We start from the raw sequence: 25257 nt of genomic DNA on the forward strand, positions 1-25257 counted from the left end.
GAAGGCCATTACAGCAACGGCAATTTCAGACCAAATAATTATCCAGGATCCTAAAAATGGATCCCCCACTGGGCAAATGCTTTGATTGCAAATGACTTGTGCTGCTCTGATGCTTTCCTTTTGCCAGCTGTTGCCTGGACAATGACTACTTGAATCACGTTGGGAACATAGATGAAGCTGAAGATGGCGTCGCAAGCCTTTCCTCTGAACAGAACAAACCAAATTCTTTCCATGCTTCATCACTGCCTGCTTGCCCATACGCAAGCAGCACCTCCTGATGTCATTTCCTGCTCGGCTCGGCCAGCCTCGCAGTTGTGCTGAGAGGCAGCACAGTCCCGACGGCTTGGCCTTTAACATACGTTCAAATTGTCAAATACTACTAACCTGCTGCATTTACTAGAGCAAAATGATCTCACAAGTAACTGGATTTGAACATGAAGACAGACAATGACTAACATAGTTGCACCTTCATTGGGGCTGGACTTCAACAACCTGAAACATATTCGGTTAGGTACTCTTTGAATAAATTGGTTCACGTAAATCCCGAGAATGGACGTGTCTGCCCATATTATTCTCAACTCTAAATCTGCTTATTCCCCAACAGAGACTGTGTTTAGTTGCTGGACTTCTTATTGATGAGCACGGAGCAGCATGTTAGCGCACCGTCCACTTTGACTTTCTCACTGTTGGACACGGGGAACAGCTTGTAGTCATTCAATTTGTCAAACACCTGTGGAGGGAGAAAAGGATTCACATTCTTTTAATCTCGATTATTGTGAGAACACCTTGGCTCGTATCGGTATCAAAGCTCATTGTGGAAGAGATAAAGAAGGACTGCAGGATGATGGTCCACCACTATTAAGACGCATTTTTCCCCTTTTTGCACCAGGATCCAAAGCAATTTCTGGTAACTTTCATTTCTTACGATGCCAGATGGTCTGTCTAGGCTTTGATACTAAAGCTGAAAGAATGCCATAGAAAAATAGATTTTATGCTCGAGACGAATCCCGTCCGTTTCTCTTCGGGGAGGAAAACTGACTCTCCGCCACGGGTCTCAATCCAAATACGCACATTTTTGGGAATTCTTCCTTCTAAAAATAGCTGGCACAGCTGGGCTTTTAACCACTGAGTACATTTTGAGGTCCAACTTCTGTACATGCAGACTGCAGGCTACTGGATTCAATTTCAGCAGATTCTTTTTTGGAATGAGAACCGCAGCGCCTAAAAGAACAAAACTCAACAAAAATCACTTACGAAGCCAACTAAATAACTCAAATGAATTCTTGCGGAAAAGGTGAGTCATCTTGTGTATGATTGCATTTTGAGAGTATTTACCTCAAAATAAATATCACTGGAATTGGGACTCCAATAATACTCTTGTTTTAGTGATTAGAATCATTGCATTTCTTGGTATTGGTATCGGAGTGGCGACTGGGTCATTCATTTTGAGCAAAGCAAAAGTGTCTCCTGCTAATTATTGAGCCAAATATTACCTTGACACTTTCTGGATATTCCTCTGCCGTACAATGCAGAAGCACCTGTCCTTTATCGGCCAGATTCATGTAGATGCAGTTGGCGGCCAGGTCGTCGGGCACCGTCAGTTTGTCGTAACGATGATCGCTCATTTGTTGCATGATCTACACACACACACACACACACACACACACACACACACACACACACACACACACACACACACACACACACACACACACACACACACACACACACACACACACACACACACACACACACACACACACACACACACACACACACACACACACACACACACACACACACACACACACACACACACACACACACACACACACACACACACACACACACACACACACACACACACACACACACACACACACACACACACACACACACACACACACACACACACACACACACACACACACACACACACACACACACACACACACACACACACACACACACACACACACACACACACACACACACACACACACACACACACACACACACACACACACACACACACACACACACACACACACACACACACACACACACACACACACACACACACACACACACACACACACACACACACACACACACACACACACACACACACACACACACACACACACACACACACACACACACACACACACACACACACACACACACACACACACACACACACACACACACACACACACACGCAGGAGATGAACACAGAGAAAGGCAAATTGCGGGCAGGCAAATTGGGTCCTCGACATCCGCTGTCCTGTCCCTTCCTCAAAGAGCCTCGTTATTTGAATCGGGATGGGAAACTTTGAAGGAGCAGGTAGGAGCAGACTTGGCCAGCCCAGCATAGGCCTGAATTCTAGGTCGAATTCTAGGTCAGCATCACAGTGGTCTGCAAAAGAACTCTGAGGTCTGTGGGGGGGAAAGATGAGGGTGCTTAATGGCAAACACAGGAGCAGACATTCTTCTTCAGCAGATGTCATATTATTTAGGTGGGATGGGAGGAGCACAAGTCAAGCTGAGATGACTCCCGTGATGCCGAGCCGACGTGGAGCGGAGGCAATTGACCGGAGGGAAAGCAGGTGTCTCGTTTTCAACAGCACAATATTTTTGGTCTGATTATTTCCTGATGATCAAAGCAAAGCCGTGTTTGCCGTGCTGCATTTCTGCAAAGGTGGCCACAAACAAAGAGCTTGTGTTTTACAATGGGCCAAAGTGTCTTTTTGAAACATCCCACTGCCAAGAAACATGAACAACATCCGCTAGCAGCAGCAGCAGCAGCAGCAGCAGCAGCAGCAGCAGCAGCAGCAGCAGCGCGAAAGGAAAACAATCTTCATGTGCGTGACCAGCCAAGCTGCCTCTCACACACAGGGGGATTAGAGGGGAGGCCAAATGTTGCCCACAGTCTTACTGCAGCACGTCTTTCGCTTCACATTTCCCTAGCAGCCATTGGGTCTGGCTTGAGATTGTTTGGTAGTCAAGCTAGGTAAGCCTCGTCCCACATATACATAGAGAAACACGTATGTTTGGTTTCATGTTAACTTAGCGCTCTTTAGTCCGGAGGCACAACTCGGGCTGAGGAATCCGCACTATAAACAACCTCCAGGGGAACCCCAAACATCATCCACCTCATGACTGAGAGAGACAGAGGGTGCTGCAATCTCCGGCGGTGACTTCATTGTGGTGAAAGGGATGACGGAAGATGAAAGCCATTTGGTCAATGAGCATTCTAGAAGACTATTCCAATTTGTTGGAACTTTGAGAGCCATGTACGTACATATACCCAATAGTATTGCATGATGATCAAGAAAGACCTGTAAAACACAAACCGTTGCATGTGTACCTCGTTGAAAAGTCGTTAGGCTCCAACGAATGTTTGTGGGAAACTCGATATGAATGGGCACACTATTTAGGATTCAAAGAATATCCATGAGAAACTACACCCACTCCAATTCCAAGGAATACAATCTGAATCAGTAGAATACCAATATGAATCAGCCAAGGCAAATCAGATCTTAGTTAACAGCAAGTTGTCACCTGTCCAGAGAAGAAATAATACAGAAAGGTGTCATTCCTTCCACTTGATCTGCGGTTTTCGCCATTGCTTCATTTTACTTTTTCAAGCTCTGTCGGATTGCTCTAGCATTCACAATGAATGATGAGTGTCAATGTCCATTCAGTCAAGTGGAAAAGAACACATTCCAGCCAAGAGGCTATCAAAGAATTCCAAAAGAAGCAAACCTGCTGTGCCAGTTGAAAGACAATCATTCAATTCTTCCCATAAGCACAGTTGGCAAAATGGTCACGGTGAGATGATTGCATACTTTCAGGGTTTTCTGAGCAGGTTCGCTGGAGCCGATGACAATGAGGCCCGGTCCCCCCATGCTGCAGAGGCTCTTCAGGTGGAGCTTTTCCAGCACGGGCACAGTGGACACGGCATAATCCTACAAAGGGAGAGAGGAAGCGTTGGATTTTCATTTCTGCTCCCCAACATATCAATGTGAACTTTGGCAGATGGTTTGCTTTGGACATTGTAACAATGTGATAAATCCCCTTCATTTCCCTGCAGCATTGATGAGGAACATTCTTTGCTTTTGTGGGATGAGCAGCAGCGTTTGAGTATGTGGCTCGTGCCGATGACAAACGTTGCTTGAAGAATTTGCTCACTTGCGTACATGACTTGATCTCACCTTAAAGGCATCAGCGAGCATCTCGGCTCCTCTTTGATTGGTCCGTTTGGAAAGGCCAACAAAGAACTCTCGACCTGCAGAGATGAATGGAAAATGATCAGGAAGGCTAAAAAAAAAAAAAAAAAAAAAATGTGTGTGCTCTCATATCAACATGACTTTGACCCAATGCACACAGCAAATTCCATAAAGGCATACTTGTGTTTTGTGTGGAACAACTTGACCTCAAGGCCATCAAACACCTACGGGATGATCTCAAGCAGAGAGCGTCACCCAAGTTTTCTCCATCAACCTCGGAAATACTTTTGTGGACAAAAGTGGTAGGAGGCCTAGGTGCAAATGGCCAAGCAGCTTCATATGTTCTGCCATTTTTCATTTCTGTGGCTATCATGGCATTGGGACAATGATTTACTGCAAATGACATCTCACAAATAGAATGTGAAAAATTCGGTGAAACCAAAACGGTGCTTGGAACTCCAATTGCTGGTGAGCAGAGAAAAATGCGGCCAACACGGCAGAGGACAAAAAGAGAAGCGTGAAATTGTCCAAACGCCTGGCGTGCGTGCGTGCGTGTAGCCTTATTTATCCTGCGGACTCTTTATTTGTTATTAGCTGGGGCCATGCCAATGAAGATCTTGGAAGCATGCCATGTGTTGTCTCGGTAGCGCTCAAGATACTATTGACCCACATTTTAAGGACTGAACTGAGAAAAAATCTAATATAGCAAAATACGCTTGCTTCGTCAGTGCAACTAAAGGTTGACATCTAATCTAATCCATGCTGATCTGATTTGACGATGCGGCGTTCTACCGCAGATTACGGAATTTTGCTTAGTGTGCCGAGGCACAGGGTCACCGTGGTGACGTCCCGCTGTGGAATGTCTCTGAGAAGAGAAGAGGACTCCAAACATCAGAGCCCGATGGATAATAGGATTGGCAAGAATAGTGTATATACCTGTGAAGAGAACATCTCCTCCATCCAATGTAGCATTCTCATCAGTCATTTCCACAATGTTCAGATTGAGATCCTTCAGGGCACCTTTCATCGCCTCTGTCTGGATAAACAAGGACACAAAGCAAAATACATAAAAATGAGCTACTGCTATCAACACAGAAATGGAAGCGTAATCTGTAAAACCCCCCCTTGTTATCTTCAGAGGGAATGCTAAACACTTTAGCTGACAACAGGATGAAGAAAATAACTCCAAAGCTCTTGCTGGATTACTTCACAACATGTCGCTTCCTGTGAGACCAGATGCTGTGAAACCGATGACATCATCGTAACGAGCCACCAAATGATGTCGTCGATTGAAAAGTGTTGATTCCAGATCAAACGACATCAAATGGATTAGCCTGCTCCACGACTGGCTCCTGGTCACCCTTTTTGTTTGCCTTCAGCATTTGAAGAAAAACACAGATGGACATTATGGTATATCTTCAAATGCATTCCTGAGACGGAGAAGGCGAAAAGTCACTTTAGCCATTTGGCCTCTATGTGAACTCTGAGCTTCAGCAGGTCTTTGTTTGGCTGCTCCACGGCTGATTTGCTGGCCTGCCTGAGCGCCCGCCCGCCCACTGTGATTTTACTGTGGTGATTTGGGGTCCTACAGGAGTAGTTTCCAAGGCCAGCCATGTTAGTGAGAGAGCATCAGTGTTTCCACAAGCCCTATCTCATTATGACCTCAGCCTGTTCATTGTGCTTCTTGGCTAACACAATGCTTCTGCTTCCACTTATTTATGCAAGGCTAAAGCATGAGGTCAGACAGGTAGAGTGCCATGCACTTTCCAAATAAGCACAAGTGAATATGCACATGTTTCCACCGAATTACAAAATCAGACATTTTAGCAAGGAAAGCCATCACAACATCAGATTCATTTCCTGCTTTCTGCTGAATAGGTGATCCATCTTTTCCTCGACATGGTGTGGCAAAAGCATCGAAATCAAACAGGTATCTCATTGGCATTGGATTAGGAGTACACCAAAAGAGTGGGTCCCTCCCTTTCACGTACGCTGCCAGGCCAGGCCAGGCAGTGGAACGCACTGGCTGTTTTTAGTTCTCTGAATAAAGCAAAGGTTTTGGACCTCCAACCATGCAGATATGAAAAGGCATCAAGAGCTTTTCCAGGCCAATGTACTGTATTTCATTGGAGGTGATAAGAGACTTTGTAGCTGACTATCACTATGTCAAGCCACATTGTATCTGCACAGTGTACTTTGCGGATGTAGTCAGTCAGGAACGTCTTCACACGGGCCTCCAAGTTGAACACATTTCATATCCAAACGAAATGGGCCAGTTATCTGTCAATGTGAGCCAAAAGCAATCGCTCCCTTCCCGAGTGCCGCCAAGTCATTTTGTTTGTAGGCCCCTCTTGTTCCCTTTGTGAAGGCATTTTGTCTCTCTTCACTTCTTGGAGCTTGGCGAGGCAACTGCACCCTGCTTTAAATGAAAAAGGCCTTTGAAAATTCCTTCGAGGTCACATTCGTCCAACTGAAACCCACGGCCTTGCCTTTTTTCTCCATTCTTCTTTCTTCTTACCCCCTGCATGCATTTGGTAGAGAACAACAGCATTCCCAAGATGTCAAACATTTTTTTTCGCAGCAGGTTTGCAGTCGAGTCTTTGCGGAGGCTTTCATGAAAGTGATAAGATTGTCATGCTATCTTACGGATTCCAAATATGATGATTTGGATGGTAATATGGTCAGAAAAGCGGCCCCTATTCATAATTGTCGTCCTACTCGAAATGGATTGGAGAACAGGCTGATTACACATGGTTTGCCCAGTCTAAGAACAGAGAGGAAAAAGTACCCTGTCAAGTTTGTAATGCCAACCAGTGGCATGCAAAAACAGACTCGGGATGGCATGCCCTTGCCTAATTCCCAAAAATCCTGGGAACATACCTGTGGTTAACCAAGCCACGACACGCTCCCATCATCCAGCGTCCCCACCTTTCTGAACAGCATTACATAAATGTTGAAAAGTAGGTCAATACCAAGCCATGCACAGGACTGGAGACCCTCAACCATTTGGCAGCCCGCCTCGGCCAAGAGGAAGCTGAAGCAACAGTGGGATAGGTGTGGACAGTGTCGCTACCGATTCAACCTCGCTGTAGAAAAGAAAAAGGGGGCTGCCGGGGAGGGCACATATTCGTGTTGGAGGACTAAATTAGCGGAAAGTGCCCGAATGCCTGACAACTGTCACCAGAAGTTATTTTCCCCATAACCGCTCGGGCTTTCCGAACGTTGCGGTTAACCAATGCTTATTAGCCTTACAGAATCAAAACTTGGCACCCTTCTGCCATGTCCCGGAGACGATTCAATTGAGACGATGAAAAGGAATTCCCGTTGCGTTAGTTTGAGATCTGCCCGTTGAGGCCTTTTGAAAACCAAAGCAAAAATACCCAAAGCTCCCACATATTAAAGTGCTTTGTTTCAACATTGCTCAAGCAGGAGAGGAGAGAGAGGAGAGAATGTCTAAGCAAACATACCCATGGTTGGAAAAATGGCATCTGGGAGCATGACCTACCACGTGCAGAGGAAAAAATTCACAATTCCCGAAAGGAAGGACGGCATTTGATCAACAGACAGAGATGCCGTGTCAAGACTTAAGCTCAACTTGAAGGCTCCCTTCCTTCCTTCCTTCCTTCCCCTTTTGATCGCTTTCCTCCCACACAGGGATTCCCTTTGGTGTGTGTTGCTCCGAGAAAGAGGAGCCCAATATGTTGTGAAGAGAGACGGGAACTTGAGTCGAGTCAGACAATGGTGTCCTCACGGCATCCGACTTGTTGCATGCATATGCAGTACAAGTACAGCTTTCAAAGCATCCTGTGCCAAGAAAAGCTCTTGATGCCTTTTCATATCTGCATGGTTGGAGGTCCAATCCCTTTGCTTTATTCAGAGAACTAAAAACAGCAAAACTGAACCCATCATACCTCATGGTTCCGCCCACCTTTTGAAAAGAATGGGATGGATGGAAGTGGAAAGAAAAACACGAGGCTTTGCCTGGCAAAGACCAGACTAACTGCCTATTATGAGGGATTTCCCAAAACAGCCCTGTAATGTGAGCTGACAGCAAGGGTCTCCAGTGGAAAACCAAGAAAAGGACTATATGTTCTCATCTTGAAAGACAATGGGCCAAAAGATTTCCCAAATATTGGCAATGATGGGCTTTTCTGCACAGTTGTTTTCCATCATTGCATGAAGCTAGCAGTCGAATGCCAACCAGCCGGAGCGGAGCGGATCTGCCTGCCTGCCTGCCTGCCTGCCTGCCTGCCTGCCTGCCTGCCTGCCTGCCTGCCTGCCTGCCTGCCTGCCTGCCTGCCTGCCTGCCTGCCTGCCTGCCTGCCTGCCTGCCTGCCTGCCTGCCTGCCTGCCTGCCTGCCTGCCTGCCTGCCTGCCTGCCTGCCTGCCTGCCTGCCTGCCTGCCTGCCTGCCTGCCTGCCTGCCTGCCTGCCTGCCTGCCTGCCTGCCTGCCTGCCTGCCTGCCTGCCTGCCTGCCTGCCTGCCTGCCTGCCTGCCTGCCTGCCTGCCTGCCTGCCTGCCTGCCTGCCTGCCTGCCTGCCTGCCTGCCTGCCTGCCTGCCTGCCTGCCTGCCTGCCTGCCTGCCTGCCTGCCTGCCTGCCTGCCTGCCTGCCTGCCTGCCTGCCTGCCTGCCTGCCTGCCTGCCTGCCTGCCTGCCTGCCTGCCTGCCTGCCTGCCTGCCTGCCTGCCTGCCTGCCTGCCTGCCTGCCTGCCTGCCTGCCTGCCTGCCTGCCTGCCTGCCTGCCTGCCTGCCTGCCTGCCTGCCTGCCTGCCTGCCTGCCTGCCTGCCTGCCTGCCTGCCTGCCTGCCTGCCTGCCTGCCTGCCTGCCTGCCTGCCTGCCTGCCTGCCTGCCTGCCTGCCTGCCTGCCTGCCTGCCTGCCTGCCTGCCTGCCTGCCTCGCAGAGAAGTGCAAACTTCCTTCCAGGCACAAGGGCTAATTAACAGCTCATTCTGAGTATGACTATTTTCCCGAAAATATGACAGAAGACATGAAGGATCTTTGAACCAAAGGTGAGCCAGGACTTAGACTTGTGTCTAAAAGGTCACCGTCCTGCCATTTTGTTTCCACTGACCAAACTGTGAATGCGACTGTGCACGCACGGTGTGAGGCCGTCATCTCCACCAGCTGCTGTTAGTCACTCCATTAAATCCTATTGAGAGTTGGGGTGAATACAGGCACGTGTCACGACCCCACTCGACAGAAGTCAATTAGCGGTGGAGAATTTGCTGAGAGTTAAAAGTGGACACCATCTATTTTTCTTCAACTTCTAATAACTTTACCAACTTTTGTCTTTGAAGCTCCAAATGTAAGCCATATGCGTGTCTGCGATGGACTCTTCCACCGTGCACGGACGGCTGTGGAGCGGGCCGGGCCAGGCCGGGCCGGGCCAGGCCGGGCCCACGGAACACCCCTGCCTGAGCTTCCACTCAAAAACATTACCACTGCTGCAGCGAAACGAGACAGACTGTAATGGAAACAGCCCACTTTCCAGACACTTGAGGGAATAGCAAACATCTCTGCCTGATCCCTATAAAAGACACAAGAAGTAAAGACTAGCAACTCTGGTCTCCCAGCCAAGTTAGTCTGGACAACCAACCCAACATCTGGGCTGGCTTCTCAAGCCATTTGAAAAGATGAAAGAATTGTTTTGGATTCCTTCGCATCGTCCTTGATCATTTTTCATCAAGCCCTTCAAGCGGGTTTTCACCTAGCACGATTGTGTTTCTTTGCTGGTTGACTGACAGACCTTAAGTAAGGACCTTGTTGCCATAATTAAACACACTTGTGTAACTGTCAGGAGTGGGGAATGATACTTTTGCATAAGCACTGTGAAAGGGTGCTGATTAGCCTGTCACACCACTTGTTTACGCTCTGCAAACTTGATTACATAACCAGAGATCACACAATGGTCTTTCCAAATATAAAGGAATTTAGGATATATGAAACTTGCATGGATGTTTTTTTTGGTCAGAAGTTCTACATTCCCAATAGGTTTTAAGTTACCTGTTTGTGGTCAAAGGAAAATGCTAGTCAAAAGTGGCCTTTCAGTGCAATTACGCTTGTTTTGATTTGACAAAATGCAGACGTTGCCGAGGGAAAAAAAAAACGCATATCATTTCTTAACTAGTTTGAGCTTATTATTTGTTTGTTGCATGCATGGATTGACATTTTGGAGCATGTGCTCCATTTGTGATGTCATTCGCCTCAAATGGCTATTTCAAACAAAGTGGAGTCATCAACTTGAATACACAAGGGTTAGATAAGGATATCGTAGGGCTGACGAATAGTCATACATTTGGCAGCAAAGAAAAAAAAAAATCGGTTGAGGCTTGTCCCAAAATGACATCCATCCCAATGAGGAAAACTTACAACACTTCACTTACAACCTTGTTCTTTTCAATCTGATAACATTTGGTGATGCTCAAAGCTCTTCAAGCTCATCATTCCTAACATTCTCAGGATTCTGGATGGTGTGACCTCATGGGTAGGAAAATATCCCCCGGCGTCGCCTTTGCTTTAACATGGAAACTTAAGCTCGCAAAGAACGAATGAGTGACTATGTGCAAACTTGACTGCGGCTGTACTTGCGAGTGAAAACAACAAGTTTCCTATGCGAGAATGTTTTCACTCCACTGTGCAGATGGCTCCGGCGTGCAAATTCCAGATTCAAGTGTGAGGGAATATATGCTTGGTGACTGTCTCACCTGAGTGAAATGTTTTTGATGCACACGCTCACAGATTCAAACTTCCGGCACAACCAACTGGATAACCCCGACAATTTAAAGAAAGATGCAACATTTGATGCATTTTCATCACTCAGCAAAGAGAACAAAGCCACAAATAAGTCTCTCGGGGTAGGTAAAGGTTTTTCAGACATAGAAGGAATACCAATGGAAAAAGATTTCATCCCGCTCTAAAAATAAAGGAACTGGCCTCACCGTTCCCATACTTTTAGAGCTGGGAGAACCGGTGCTATTGACTTTTGGAGACCAGTGTCTATTTGTCACAATGATTAACACTGATCTTCTTCATACACACATACACATTGAATTTGTCATCGCCAAGAAATTGAAAGAAAGGAAAAAGTAGGTGGAGAATATTGGATCTGCCAGGCTGGCTGGCATAAATGCCAATGCGTGTCACAGTCCTCAGCATGGAAAGCAATTATATGGCTCTTTGCTTTACGCAATGTTCTTAGCCATCCATTACGTTTGCTAATCAAGCACTTTCCGTAGGCGTGTGTGTTTACTGTGGGAGTATTGGCGTTGTATGCCTCTCACTGGAGCACATCATTACTGGCTGGTGATAAAATAAGGAGAAGGGGCCATTTCTGCAGGGATTTATTGAATGACCGAGGGTGGACACCATTAACTACATAGCGAGGAGGCATCAAACCACAATGTTCAAATTATTAGCTATGGGATTGGGCGGATTTTCAGCAATGCACAAAGCTTTACCCGAATACCAAGAAATCGAAAACAGTGACGCTGCCAAACCAAGGTGGAAAAACATGTAAGCGCAGATGGCTGGCCTTTTTTTTTTTTACTGAAGGCAAGGATCCATTCCATCAGCGTGAAAGTTCTAAAAACAAACTGGAGGATGCATAAGTGGTGTTTTCCCCAGTCAGAAATAAAAGTTTGAATTTGAAACGCCAATCAATGAGTTCTGTGCATATTCTGAAGTAGCAAGTTTGGAGCTTCTGTGAATATTTTGCAGAGGTGATGAGACTTGGCGATGGTGGAGAGATGGCAAGATCAGAAAGCTAAAGAAAGCTTCTCATTCCATTCCACTGCTCCATGCCAGAAAGACAAACACACAGTGAAGCTGCTCTCCTGGTGGTAGGTCTGACCCGGAACATTTTTCTCATTCTTGTTGCCGCCGCACTGTGCTCACTCCTTTTCTTTGTATGACACGTTTTGGGCTTCAAACAAAGCAAAAACTGTCGTTTACGCTGAAGTCAAGATAACACGAGCCTTATTTATCTTTGCCACATCCTCTTGTGCTAATAGGACGTGTTGAAGATGAGCAAGAAATAATCGGCGATATTAAGGATGACAAAGCTTAACGGACAGAGCGAGTGAGCGCATTGCCAACTCCATCTTTTTGCTATAAGCTGCGGAAATCAAGACCAAATGTTGACTTGCGCAAAGTCACCCCGGAGGAAAAAGGTCTGACTTGAGAGATCATTGCAAAAGCTTTCCAAATCCCTTCCAATTTGTTATGATTTCTGGCCCAATCTATTCAGGAGTTTTCCCAAAGATGTCTGTCGGTGGCTCCTTTGTGATCAGCCTCTGATGTCATCAACTCAATCGGAGAGGATTACACACATTCCCCAGGGGCCGGCTGGCCGGCCGGCCAAAGGAAAAATGTACATTGACAAATTACGGCAAGAATGACAGGACATTTGGCTTCACCTTCATCTCCTTAGTCTCACAAAAATCAACACCCAGCTGTTCCAAGCATGTGTTTTTGCACCCCCCCCCAAAATCAAATGATATCCTGTCCTGCATGAGACAGCAGGATATCATTAATGTGATGGTGGTGGGGCGTAAACGTGAAATGCCCATCACTGGAGGAAAAAAAATCCATTCTTCCATCTGTCATTGCCAAATGGGAGAATTACAGTTGGACCACAGCAATGTTTACGGATCATCAAGACAGTAGAAATGGGCTTTCAAGCTGGAAATCCTTTTTTTGGAGTGCTTGTTTCATTCTGTACCGTCAAAAATCAGCATCAGAAAAAAAAAAAAGAAAAGAAAATAATCACACAAGCATAATTGCAGATCAACACACAAACGATTGCCAATACTACGAGTCGTTGCTGAAACATCAAATCTGGTGAAAACAAAAAACAATGCAAAAGATCCAGCTTCCAATAGTAACAATTTTTCCAAATGCTGCTAAACAAAACAAACTGAAGGGGACAGTTTTTTAAAGAAACCTTAAATATGATCATATTAAAGCAGACATGCGGTCAGAGGATCGGAATGTTAAATGGGAATGTCTCACAGGCTCCCGCCCGGTGTGTGTGTGTGTGTGTGTGTGTGTGTGCGTCTTAGCTTCGACACAGGGCAGGTGCGCTTGAAGCGACGGAAGAATCCTTGTTCATGCGCTGCCAGCCGACCTATTCCTACGACTTCAATCTCAGCCAAAGCCTGGTAGCAGTGAACAAGCATCAATCATTGTGTGCCCTGACAATCAACACACACACACATCAGCAGCAGCAGCGGCGGTGTGTATTTCTGGAGGTCAATCTTATTTTTCCAAGCATGTTTCTGTCATTATCATTCCTGAAGTGGCTCATGTTTGAAGTCAGACAGCCATACAAGAGCCCAGCCAGCCAGCCAGCCAGCCAGCCAGCCAGCCAGCCAGCCAGCCAGCCAGCCAGCCAGCCAGCCAGCCAGCCAGCCAGCCAGCGAGCCAGCCAGCCAGCCAGCCAGCCAGCCAGCCAGCCAGCCAGCCAGCCAGCCAGCCAGCCAGCGACTGAGTGTGATGGCTATGAAAAGATGATGGCGAAAGCAGGTGCCATGACTGAAACCACAAGCATGAAAAGTGGGGAGCAACAAAAAGAAGCTTCGTTTTTTGGGGAGGCTTTTTCCAAGCCAAGCCAAGTCGACCTCCGCCTGCTCTCTTTGAAGAGTTTCCTCTCGTTGTCTGATGGCTCCGTTCATCCATCTGTAGACTTGTTTATGTCTAGTCTAGACCAAAACGGACAAAAGTGGGCGGGTTTATTCTTTTGTTTTTACAGAGAGCGTACATGTATCCAAATGTGGCTGACTTCAAGGATCTCCTTCAGACACAATCAACTTGCTTTGAAAGCAACCAGACCAATCGATTGGATCCATGGATAGAAAGATTGGCTGACTAGATGGATTGAGAGGCTTTTTGCAGCAATTAGCATTTCAAAAAGTAAACAACATTGTATTTTGAAGGATTGGTGCACGTTTTGACATTTCCAAATGGTCATTTCTACATAGCAAGCTTTAAACAAATCACATCCATCCATTTCCAACAGCGCATCAACACACACTCTGAAGTGAACCAACTTGGTTGAAATAAGATCTTGTCCACTCAGCTCTGACTGCCCCTTCATTTTTATGCTCGGAGAAACAATGGGATAAAGGCAGCGGAAGGTTACCAAAGGAGGGGAGCGCCAGAGTATGCACGAGAGCAAAACTACCAATGTGATGATTTGATCACTATGACATCGCTCACAAAAGCATGCCAGAGTTGAATTAAAAAATACCAGCTTGTTCATGTTTGTGTGATTCAGAGGAAAGGCAGACAATTGGTTTGAATAAGACCCCCCCCCCCCCCACACTCCTTCATGACAAACCACATTTTGATCTAAAAGCACATTGTTGTAATAATGTCTCGTCTTGAGGATTCCTCTTCAACCTACCAGAAACTACCATGGAAGATATTCGGGCTTAATTCTCATTGACTTGGTCTTTTCTGTGCTCATTGAAAACTTGCTCTTCATAGATACAAAACTATGGCCCGTATCCACCCTTGACACCATGTCCAGGTCAAGAACAAACAGGAAATTGGCTTTGACAGGATGACAAGCGTCTCCGCTTATTAGCGTTTACCATAAACTCATCTAATTGCTCGGGGGGTGGTGGTTGTTGGGGGGGGGGGGGGGGGGGGGTGACTGTGAACCCACAATAAAAACTCCGGAGCAGCAGGAGCTTCCAGCAGCAGGCTTCCGGGAAAATTGGAAAGTGTGGGAAAAGGCGCGCGCACACACACACACACACACACACACACACACACACACACACACACGCGTACGTAAGCACAATTTGGTACTCATTCTTGTTCTTGCACCTGCTGTGCTTAGCCGATACTTTTTCTCGACTTATGTTTTCCTCTCGGCAGATGTTTTATTGCTGAAGCAGGTGCACCCATTGTGCCCATTCATAAACGGATTCAAATGTCCGGTATTGCCTTATGATAATAAGATCTACACAACTAATCTCCTCTACTGTACGTTTGTTGTGCTTCCGTGTTAATTATAGCTGGTGGAGATGTGAGATAAGGCAGCCAATAGGCTGACACATCATTGGAAAGAGCAGAAACAATAACAGAATATTTCCATTCAAATACTTCATACCAAGAGTCGCTAAAAGCCGAGCGAGACCTGAACCTTTGGCTCTTATATAAGTGACTATTTATTCACTACTGATGAATCATTTCCTTACTCAGCACTCATTCTTGCTGGCTCTGTGGAAGCTCTGTGGATGAGCAAGTGGAAGAAATATTGAAGAAAAGGAAGGCGTGAGAACAGACTAAGAGCGGACATCGCACCACACTGTGACGGCTCAAGGTAGACAGAGGAGGCAACACAGTACACAGTACACAGTCACACACACCACCTCGCCCGACCTTCATACCGCGAGCCGGAGCCAATTCCACCAGTCTTGGGGCGGCAGGCGGGCGGGCGAGCTACACCCGGAACCCGTCGCCAGCCAATCGCGGGGCACACGTAGATCAACGACCATTCAGATGGACAATCACAGCTCATTTGGAGCCCACCCACGCAGGGACACGCAGACTCCACAAAGGAAGACCAGAGTCAGAATCCAACCCTGCGCCTACGGGCGGGCGGGCGAATCACTGTATATATATATAAAAAGGAGGAAAAAATAATTCCACCTCTTTATGTTCTAAGCGCATTGTTGAATTCTGGTGTCACACACATGGACAAATAAGACGTAGATGCAAAAGTGTCAGAGGCCTCAATCCTCCTGCTCCTGAGAACATTGTGGCATCTACTCGTCAAATACTCGCTCTTGACGCACACTTGGAAAGTAAAGTCTCGCCTCCAATGTCTGAGAAGGAAGGAAGGAAGGAATGAATGAATGAATGAACGAGTCCGTGCACAGTCTGTAGCCATCTTTAAACGACCTGGGAAAAACGTACACTTGAGCCTTTTAGTCAAAAGCAGACAACACTATGACTTCTAGAAACATGTCAGACACTACTTAACCCAGTGATGTGTTGGTCTAAGGATTGCAGCCTACGGCCTTCAGCAATCTTTGCAAATTTTAATTAATTATTATTATTTAATTTTAATTTTAATATGAATGAACTGACAAAAGTCATCAAGTAAGAAGAGTGCACATTCAAATGGCTCAAAATTCAAACATAGATGTGCCACAATGTGAAAACTATGATGTCAGAAATTCTGCAAAAAATATCAAGGTAAAAAAAAACCTTGTTTGTTAATAAGAACTGACTGGAAACTTGCAACAGTCAAATTGTGGAAAAATAACTCATCAGATGGCATGTAGGTCATAAAGGAGAAAAAGGAATTCAAATAGAAATGCGGCCTTCCAACAGGGTTAGTTAGATGTGCCGTGCTGTGCGACACAACAGTCAATTGTTCGTGTTCAAACTTGAAAGTTACGCCACTCCTCGTGATCTATTTCCAAACTAAAAAGCCTGTTCTTTGGCTTGCAATTACAGGTGTAATTAGCCTCACCTACAGGAAAGCTCCATCCTATTTCATCATTTGCTTCATTGGAAACAACACCATTTAGGGGCACACGGCAAGCATTTGGAAAAGTAACACATCCGAGTGAGCCAGCCAGCCAGCGAGCGAGCGAGCGAGCGAGCGAGGGCCACATGGGAAAAGCACCATCGTGTCAGCTTCAGAATAAGAGGAAGTTGTTGTCGGCAGGCTCCCTCCCGCCAAGTGTCAAGTCCTAACACGTTTCACCTGTACACATTTCGGGGCCATTTTGAGGACATTTCGAGGCAGCTTACGATCTGAGACCAAAGAAAAATTCTTGAAATGGAGACCTTCTTGAAATGGAGAGATTTTGCTTCATTTTTCCCTTCATCAATTTAGATGACTAGAAACCTTGAGGGCATTCAAATTGGTATTGACATTTCTTGAGGCATGTCAAAATCAGCAAATATTGATGGATGGATGACTAACCCTATTGATTGAAGATGACATGCCCTTCAATATCAGCTAGCTTATTTGATATTTGAATCCATTCCTCCTAAAGAAAGTTTGATGCCCTATCTGAGCAAAAAGCGAGTCATTTTTCCTCCCCTCCCAACATCACCATGAATGGTTACTTCCTGTGGTCTGACATAGCAAAGCAGACATTCACACCACCCCCGGTGACGGCCGGCCGGCTCAATGCGAGCACGTCATCTTGCCAGACTGAGAGGAGTTTCGGTTTGCATGCGTCTAGCAGCTGCCCGCCCTGCCTGCAGCCTGCTGCAGGCAGCCTGTTGCATCTTCTGAGGTGACGGAAGGATGCCGTGCCATGCGTGCGTGCGTGCGTGCGTGCGTGGGAAGGCTTGCTAACTTTGCAGACTTGGCGCATGCCTATGGAGGCCAGAATACCGTACGGCACAAGTTCAGTCAAATCATTTGGTGCTGTATAAATCCAATTTGTTTTATTTTTAAAATACAACGTAGCAGGGCTCGGGTCCCATTAACGTTATTTTCCTATTTACTAGTCTCTTGGACAGTGAAAGTAGTGATGTCCCGATCAATATTAGTCTTTTGGACTGTTGAAACCAGTGATGTTACGATCAATATTTTTGAGCTTCCGATCAGAGTTCATGAGGGCGTGCTCTTTCTGCCCCCCCTCCCATTTCTTTGTATTCAACAGCATTTTCTTGAATGAGGCTTTTCCCCCAAAAAAGGTTTAGTAGTTCAGTCATACTTTATGCCTTTTTCCATTCCCGACAATTGGAATATGCATCAAAATGCATCTTGCGCAAAGTGCTGCAAAAAGATGTGAATTTAATGCGGTGTGATGAGGGAGGCAAAGTTTTTTCATGGCTGTAGCCTCGGGCCCGGGGCCCCTTGCAGCCATTGTGCCGAATAAAGTGACCCTGATTTGAATTGACAGCCACTTTCACAGAAGCCGACCGAGCGTTTTCCCCATTGTCTTTGTTTTCTCCACACTCGGACAAGCACTCACACACTTTGTCCAGCAGTGGCAGCAACAGCAAAAACAATGCACAATTTAAGACAATTCTCATCAGCAACAGTCATTTGGGCTATGGAGGCAAAGCAGCCCAGAAATGGCACATTTTGCATCAAAATGTGAGCAGGGTGGGATGCCGTTTCAATTGATAATTACGTGCAGCGACAGTTATTGATCCAATCAAGTCAACGTTAACATCCAATGTTACTGGCGCTGATGCACAGCATATGTTGCCATGCACATTCCCTACCTACCTACCGACCTACCTACCCACCTCTCTCCTCCTGCTCTCTGCACCCGGTCTGGTGATGAGCGCCGTGTCCCCGCACACCACGGCTGCATCCTCCACGAACACGCAGTCCGGCAGCGTCTCCTCCGCGGGCAGTTCCACTACCTCGAGCCCAAGCGTGCTCCTCAAGATGTGCACGTAAGCATCATGCTCCTTTTGCGCCTTGGAGAAATCCACCTCAGCCTGGCAAGTCCGGAGCGATTCTTTGGCCAGAGACCTGGGGACTCCCCGCACGATAGCGTGGGTGTAACAACCAAAACCTGCCATTAAACCGGCCATCTTTCCCTTTCACTTGGTGCGCTCAACTAAAGAGAGGGGGGGGGGGGGTAGTGGGGGGCAACCAAAGCTTGCAGAGACGAATCAGTGAGCACCAGCCGTCCGTCACACAATGGAGCCCGGATTACTGATTGACCACCACGTTGGGCTAAATTCTTAATTGACAGCCAGACGGCATGCATTGAGTGTCAGCGAGCCAACCGCGCTTTCGCCTCCAGGCGGGCGGGCGGGTGGATCGCCTTGCCTTGCCGCGCCGCACCGAGCGGTGACGCGCAACAAGCATGACGTATGAGAAGCGTTCAGCCAGTCCAGCAAGTGACAGCTGCTTCCACGGCTCCAGCTTCCATCAGCACTGCACCTGAAAATAGCCTCGAAATAGGAGAGTTCAATCTGTCCGAGCCAGCCTTAGCTCCTTGTAAAAAAAATTAATAATAATAACTGTGTCACATCACACATTTGAAAACAGATAAAGTCTTGGGTTCCTGTTCATGCAATTGGCTCAGGATATTTGAGATTATTTGTTTCACCTTTAGGCCAACATCAGGACAGGAGATGTTTGACCTGTTTTCTTTTTTAAGCAAAGAAGTACAGTATGGGCATGTTAGAAGAAAAGAAAAGTTGTTTTAATCCCACTTGTACCATCTGAGGCAGGTTTTGGGCTCAGTGAAGCAAGCGGTCTGCATCCACGCAATGTTTTTTCAGAAGCACATTCTTCCACTGCAGGACCTTGGTTTGTCTTTTCTTCTTCCAGGTTCCCTCAATTATCTCCAAGTGCTTGAAACATTCCAGGAGTCCCACATTCCTTACCCCCCACCCCACTCAAGCCAAACTCACCAAGCAAAGCCCGTCCTGACACAAACATCTGCAACACACACACTTAACCTCTTTTTTTTTTCCTCCCATCATTGAAAGATGTGGCACAAAAATGCCCCCCCACTGAGGAATGAAGGAAAAGCCTCATACTTGTGAGACACCTGGCTAGTATGAAAGCAAAGACTGAAAGCAAAGCTGGGAATAAAACGGAACAGTGGTCTGGTATAACTGAGATGAGAGATGGTACAGGAATATGGGGACGGTATTGTTGGCCATTGTGTATCATCGTCCATCAATAGCCACATCTTATTCAATGCAGAGGAATGTCTGGAAAAAGTGAAATGCAAGTACTCATAAAGATTATGCAAAACCTGGATGAGACGGGCGGGCAAAGGAAAATTCCATAGACTTCCTGACAGAATAATTGCTCCACTGAGCTTTACAGTTTGACATATTGTCCATTTTTTGAGAACAGAATTCATGTCAATACAAATGGCCGGCATGTTTCCACACAGTTGCAGCACAGAATTTTATTTCTGACTCAGGAGCCTCCATTGTGTTTGTTTTTTCATCAGACTGACCTGATTTTACAAAGACTGACCCTCATTTCAAGTCCTACCTACTTCACAAGTTGAATAACATTTGAATAGCTAGTCAATGTAGAGGGGGGGGGGGGCACTTCTCTGTTCTGGCATGACATGAATTTGTGAAAATCAGTTGTGGCACAAAAATAATGCAAGTTATGTGTGTCACAGAATAGGAAATGTTTCTGGTCTTCATCACTTGACCTGGACTCGATTTAGAGCTCAGATATTCCATCATGACGCAATTGGCCATCCCAAAGAACAAGCACATGCTAAGTGGTATGATACAGCCCAGCATATTTGTTGGAAAACACTGGCTTTCCTTTTTCTATAATGCAGTGCAAAACCAAGTGGCCATCCAAGAATTTAACTAAAAGGGATACATCCTCATTTGTGTCCAACTCTGCACAAGGAAACCACGAGCATGTGCAAACAATGACACCTCCCACCCCGTCCGGATCGTCTCCTCGCTTGCGCACGCACGCACAGCACCGCGCGCACGCGCACGCACCTCCAGTCAAAGTACTTGCGGCAACAAGCACACCGTTTGCGAATGTGTTTGTCACAATAAAACAAAAAGGATGTAAACAATGAGCATCCTCCTAAATGTCCCCATCTAGTGTCTGGAAAACAGACGTGCGCCTACAGCGACACCATTTCGAAAATGATGGCAGTCAACGGAATACAGCAATTCGTCTTTTTTCCGTCTTTCCATCCAATTTAATGATGATTATGAAATGAGTTGTAATGAAATTGTTGTGCTGACGGGACTTTCTTTTTCTCCCCTCAGAAATGGGAGAGTGAGAAGTGATCAAGTTGCTCCGAGCAATTTCCCTGCACAAAGAGCATATTTAAGCGGCCAGGAATGCACTGCGGGGTCTGCCTGCCAAAAGGGGAGAATCTCTTCGTAATGTAGGCTACTGCCATACCAAATATGGTCAGAAGAGTTACGTCTGCGTTGCGGCGCGCATCTGGAAGCGCTTAACCCGGCGGAATAAAGGAAAGGCACCGCACCGCACCGCACCGGCGGAGAGACACAAATCGATTGTTGAACGAATTGCAGCTCACAGCTTTTACGGCTTTTGTCAACAGTAACCAACAGTAGCGCTTGTTCAAATGACGCCAGAACAAGAAGGACAATGATGACGTGATGAAGGCCAAGAACATGGATTTGATGTAGGAGAGAGAAACTCCAAATGACCAAACTAGATTTGCTTTTGATCCAAACAATATGGAAGGGGATTTTGATCAAGAAGAAGGGAAAATATGAGAGGGAAAAGTTCCTTGCTATGGGCAGAAATCCATTTGAGAGTGAAAGAAAAAAAGCGCACGGTTTAGACAGGGCGGAGCTTGTGTCTTGGATGGAAAAAGGCCGAGAAAACATTCCTGGCATACTTTGGGAACAGTTCAGCAGGCAGCCCGGGGACTACGTCAGCTTCCCAGTAGAGTATATAAACCGGGAGGGCGCCCTGAGCCCAGCAGACTATACTGAGAGCTTGACTAAGACCAGCTCGGACCTCCACAGAGCAGAAGCCAACACACACAGACAGACAGCAAGAGGGAATACTTCACGTTTTGGTCAAAGGATTCCTGTTTGCTAGAAAATGATGATTTTTGTTGTCCTCGCCATTCTGGGGAGCACGGACCTGGTAAGTCACTCGTGTTCATTTCACCTCTTTTCTATTTTTCGGCCGTTTGGGTCCAAAATAATCGTCTTCTTTTGCCACGTCCAGGTGTTCTCCTCTTGCTCATCCGTGTGCGAGTGTCCGCTGGAGATGCCCAAGTGCGCACCCGGCGTCAGCGTGATCCCGGACGCTTGCGGTTGCTGCAAAGTTTGCGCCAGGCAGCTGAATGAGGATTGTGGCCTCACCCAGCCCTGCGACCACACCAAAGGGCTGGAGTGTAACTTTGGGGCCGCCGCTACCACTCGTGGCATCTGCCGAGGTACGTAGCAAACACGCGGGCGGGCGGGTTCCTTCAGGCCGGCGCCCGCCGCCAACCAACTGCGGCGACCCCGAAGCGCAACGGCGAGAGTGACATTCCTCTCTTTCCCTTGCAGCCAAGCTAGAGGGCAGACCTTGCGAGTACAACAGCAGGATCTACCAAAACGGAGAGAGCTTCCAGCCCAACTGTAAACACCAGTGCACATGCATCGACGGCGCCGTGGGCTGCGTCCCGCTGTGCCCTCAAGAGCTCTCTTTGCCCAATCTGGGCTGTGCCAACCCAAGGCTGGTCAAGGTAGCAGGCCAGTGCTGCGAAGAGTGGCTGTGTGACGACGACGGCGCCAAGGACGCAGCGGACATTTTGCACAAGATCTTTGGCAAAGACAAGACGTCCGATGAACTGGAAAGAGACCTCACCAAGAGAAACGAGCTGATTGCCATCGTCAAGGGGGGACTCAAGTCGCTGGCCGGTAAGAAAACCAGCTGTTGCCGGAACGGCCGAAAAACGTCCCAGTCGAGGTCGCTAACGTGACGATTGTTCTTCCAAAACAGCCTACAGGCCACAAGCTGAGATTCAGATGTTTGACAGGCAGAAGTGCATCATCCAAACCACACCCTGGTCTCAGTGCTCAAAGAGCTGCGGAACAGGCATCTCCACCAGAGTCACCAACAACAACAACGACGAGTGCAAGCTGGTCAAGGAGACTCGAATCTGTGAAGTGCGACCGTGCACCCAGTCACCTTACGCCAGTCTCAAGGTAAGCTTCGGCCACCGCAGACCGCGGACCGATGGATCGCCTCGCCACCTCCCGGCTAACGAGCTGCTGTGTTCGTTCATTTGCAGAAAGGAAAGAAATGCAGCAGAACCAAAAAATCCAGCCAGCCGGTGAAGTTCACCTACGCCGGCTGCTCCAGCTTGAAGAAGTACAGACCCAAGTACTGCGGAGCGTGCGTGGACGGTCGCTGCTGCAGCCCCCACGCCACCAGAACCATCCGGGTCAAGTTCCGCTGCGAGGACGGCGAGACCTTCAACAAGAACATCATGATGATCGAGTCCTGCAAGTGCACCTACGACTGCCCCCGTGCGAACGAAGCCTCCTACCCTTTCTACCGCCTCTCCAATGATATCCACAAGTTCAAAGACTGATTGGTGAAGACTTTGCTTGCTTAAGCCCCAAGTCCAGATGAATGATGGCAGGCAGGCAGGGCAGGGCAGGGCAGGGCAGGGCAGGGCAGGGCAGGGCAGGGCAGGGCAGAGCAGGGCAGGGCAGGGCCAGGCAGGGCAGGGCAGGGCAGGGCAGGGTAGAGCAGGGCCAGGCAGGGCAGGGTAGATCAGGGCAGGGCCGGGCAGGGCCGGGCAGGGTAGAGCAGGGCAGGGCAGGGCAGGGCAGGGTTGGCACCAATCTACTAGCTTCTTGTTGTAACTAAATTCCCAAGGAATTGTGGGCTTACATGAGGAGGACTTTTTGAAGTGCACTGTTTGCTGTGACTACATCAGCACTCTTGAATCGCTTCATATTAAGGGAGCATCCATGCTGGCTTCGTTATGGAGCAACATGTAATTAACATTTGTACATTCATGTTATTTGCTGATATCAATTCACTGTGTGTATATTTTGATGTGTAACATCTGACGTGGCCAAGACTGGTGCGGTGCGCGCGGGTGCATACGTATGCACACACGGGACATCCTTTCCCGAAGTGTAAGCTCTCACCTTCTCGAGTGTGCGGTGGGTTGCACGACTTCCTGGCGTGGGCATTATCGTTCATGTTTTGTGGCAGCTAGTGAATGAAAAGAGACAAAACGAAACATGTCAAAGGATGAATGAATGAATGTTTTTAATAATATTATTTATGGCTACTTTATTTGGATATTAAGTCATACTGGAATAAATTGTAAAAATGATTTAATTTTATATGCTACAAATAAAATGACTTTATTTATGAAATCTGACACGGTGTCGTTTTGCTGCGTTCAAACCACCACAAGACACAGATCCATCCAGCAGAGTATTTTCCAATGAAATGGCTGCTGTTCGATCAATTTGCAGATCCCACACATTCTCAGACACTGAGTAGGGCCCGTGTCTTATATAACAATACCTTTGAGGCTCGCTCACTCGCATGCTGGTTTTCTATTGCTTTGGAATGCTCTTCTGAAGAGAGTTCTTTCTTTCTTTCTTTCTTTCTTTCTTTCTTTCTTTCTTTCTTTCTTTCTTTCTTTCTTTCTTTCTTTCTTTCTTTCTTTCTTTCTTTCATCTGGGCAACCAGTTGTCATCAATATAGAAGAGCCAAGTCTTAAGGGCTGCTCTCAATACAATTGATGTCATTGCTTCAGTTCATTGGCTAGCTCCCTTCTTGCTAAGAATAGTGCGTTCGTTGCGTCCAACGGCTCCCGTAGTTGCAGTAAAAATGTTTTGGAGCTAGCGTAAGTTGCCACTGTGGCATCAGCAGCAGCCCTTCCATTCTTGACCTGAACTCAGGCTGCTGATATCAGTGGGTTACTTTGATGGCTCTCATTAAGTCAGGAAGGGGCGGGCAAAACAAAACAACAACAACATAAAAGTCATTGCTGCTGTTTATACCTGGCACCTGGTGCTAAATAGCTGCAGTGGGCTGGTGAGAGCGACGGGTTAAGCTTTTCTTTTTTGATCCAGGTATTGGGAGTGGCTCAGGATTGCAGTAGTGGCTAAGACATCCTGATGGGCGGGCGGGCAGCAGATGTTGGAAAGTTACGCACAGCTAGCAGCTAGCAGCAGCTAGCAGCTAGCAGCAGCAGCTAGCAGCTAGCAGCAGCAGCTAGTAGCAGCAGCTAGCAGCTAGCAGCAGCAGCAGCAGCAGCAGCATGTTCACTTTTGCCAGGAAGGCCTAAAAATATACAAACACTCACTCCCTTGTACTCACTTCATCTAATTGCAAAGTATAAAACTCTTGGATGGTTGGATGTGATTGGGGGAAATTCTCAATGGAGCAGAGCAGAGCGTTGTCTCAGAGGGAGCCAGCCGCACACTGGTGCCCACATAAAAGACTTGAAAGTTGACCTCATCACAGAGATGTGTGCCTTCCCCTGCAGCGCTCACTTACAGTCAAAACAGAGTCAAGATCTTGTTTTTGCTCGATGCCTTCATGCTGCTTCCCAAAAGCACATTTTCATCACAGC

At 47.2% G+C, this 25257-nt stretch overlaps 2 protein-coding genes across 2 annotated transcripts; one reads left to right on the forward strand and one right to left on the reverse strand.

Moving 5' to 3' along the window:
• Positions 1-190: 190 nt before the first annotated feature.
• ddah1 (dimethylarginine dimethylaminohydrolase 1) lies at positions 191-18977 on the reverse strand. Its single transcript, XM_085928099.1, has 6 exons — positions 18467-18977; positions 5169-5268; positions 4218-4291; positions 3852-3971; positions 1494-1637; positions 191-730 (listed from the first exon to the last, which is right to left on the reverse strand). Exons 1-6 carry the CDS (start codon positions 18758-18760, stop codon positions 614-616), a joined length of 849 nt encoding a protein of 282 aa, XP_085784225.1. The 5' UTR covers positions 18761-18977; the 3' UTR covers positions 191-613.
• Positions 18978-21231: 2254 nt separating this feature from the next.
• On the forward strand, positions 21232-23359 carry ccn1 (cellular communication network factor 1). The gene is made up of 5 exons (XM_085928098.1): positions 21232-21803; positions 21888-22098; positions 22214-22567; positions 22650-22855; positions 22942-23359. The coding sequence occupies exons 1-5, from the start codon at positions 21759-21761 to the stop codon at positions 23242-23244; spliced, it is 1119 nt and encodes a 372-aa protein (XP_085784224.1). The 5' UTR covers positions 21232-21758; the 3' UTR covers positions 23245-23359.
• The last annotated feature ends 1898 nt before the right edge of the window (positions 23360-25257 follow it).

This window comes from Syngnathus leptorhynchus, chromosome 13 (assembly GCF_054491065.1).
Source record: "Syngnathus leptorhynchus isolate UIUO chromosome 13, UIUO_Slep, whole genome shotgun sequence".
NCBI lineage: Eukaryota > Metazoa > Chordata > Actinopteri > Syngnathiformes > Syngnathidae > Syngnathus > Syngnathus leptorhynchus.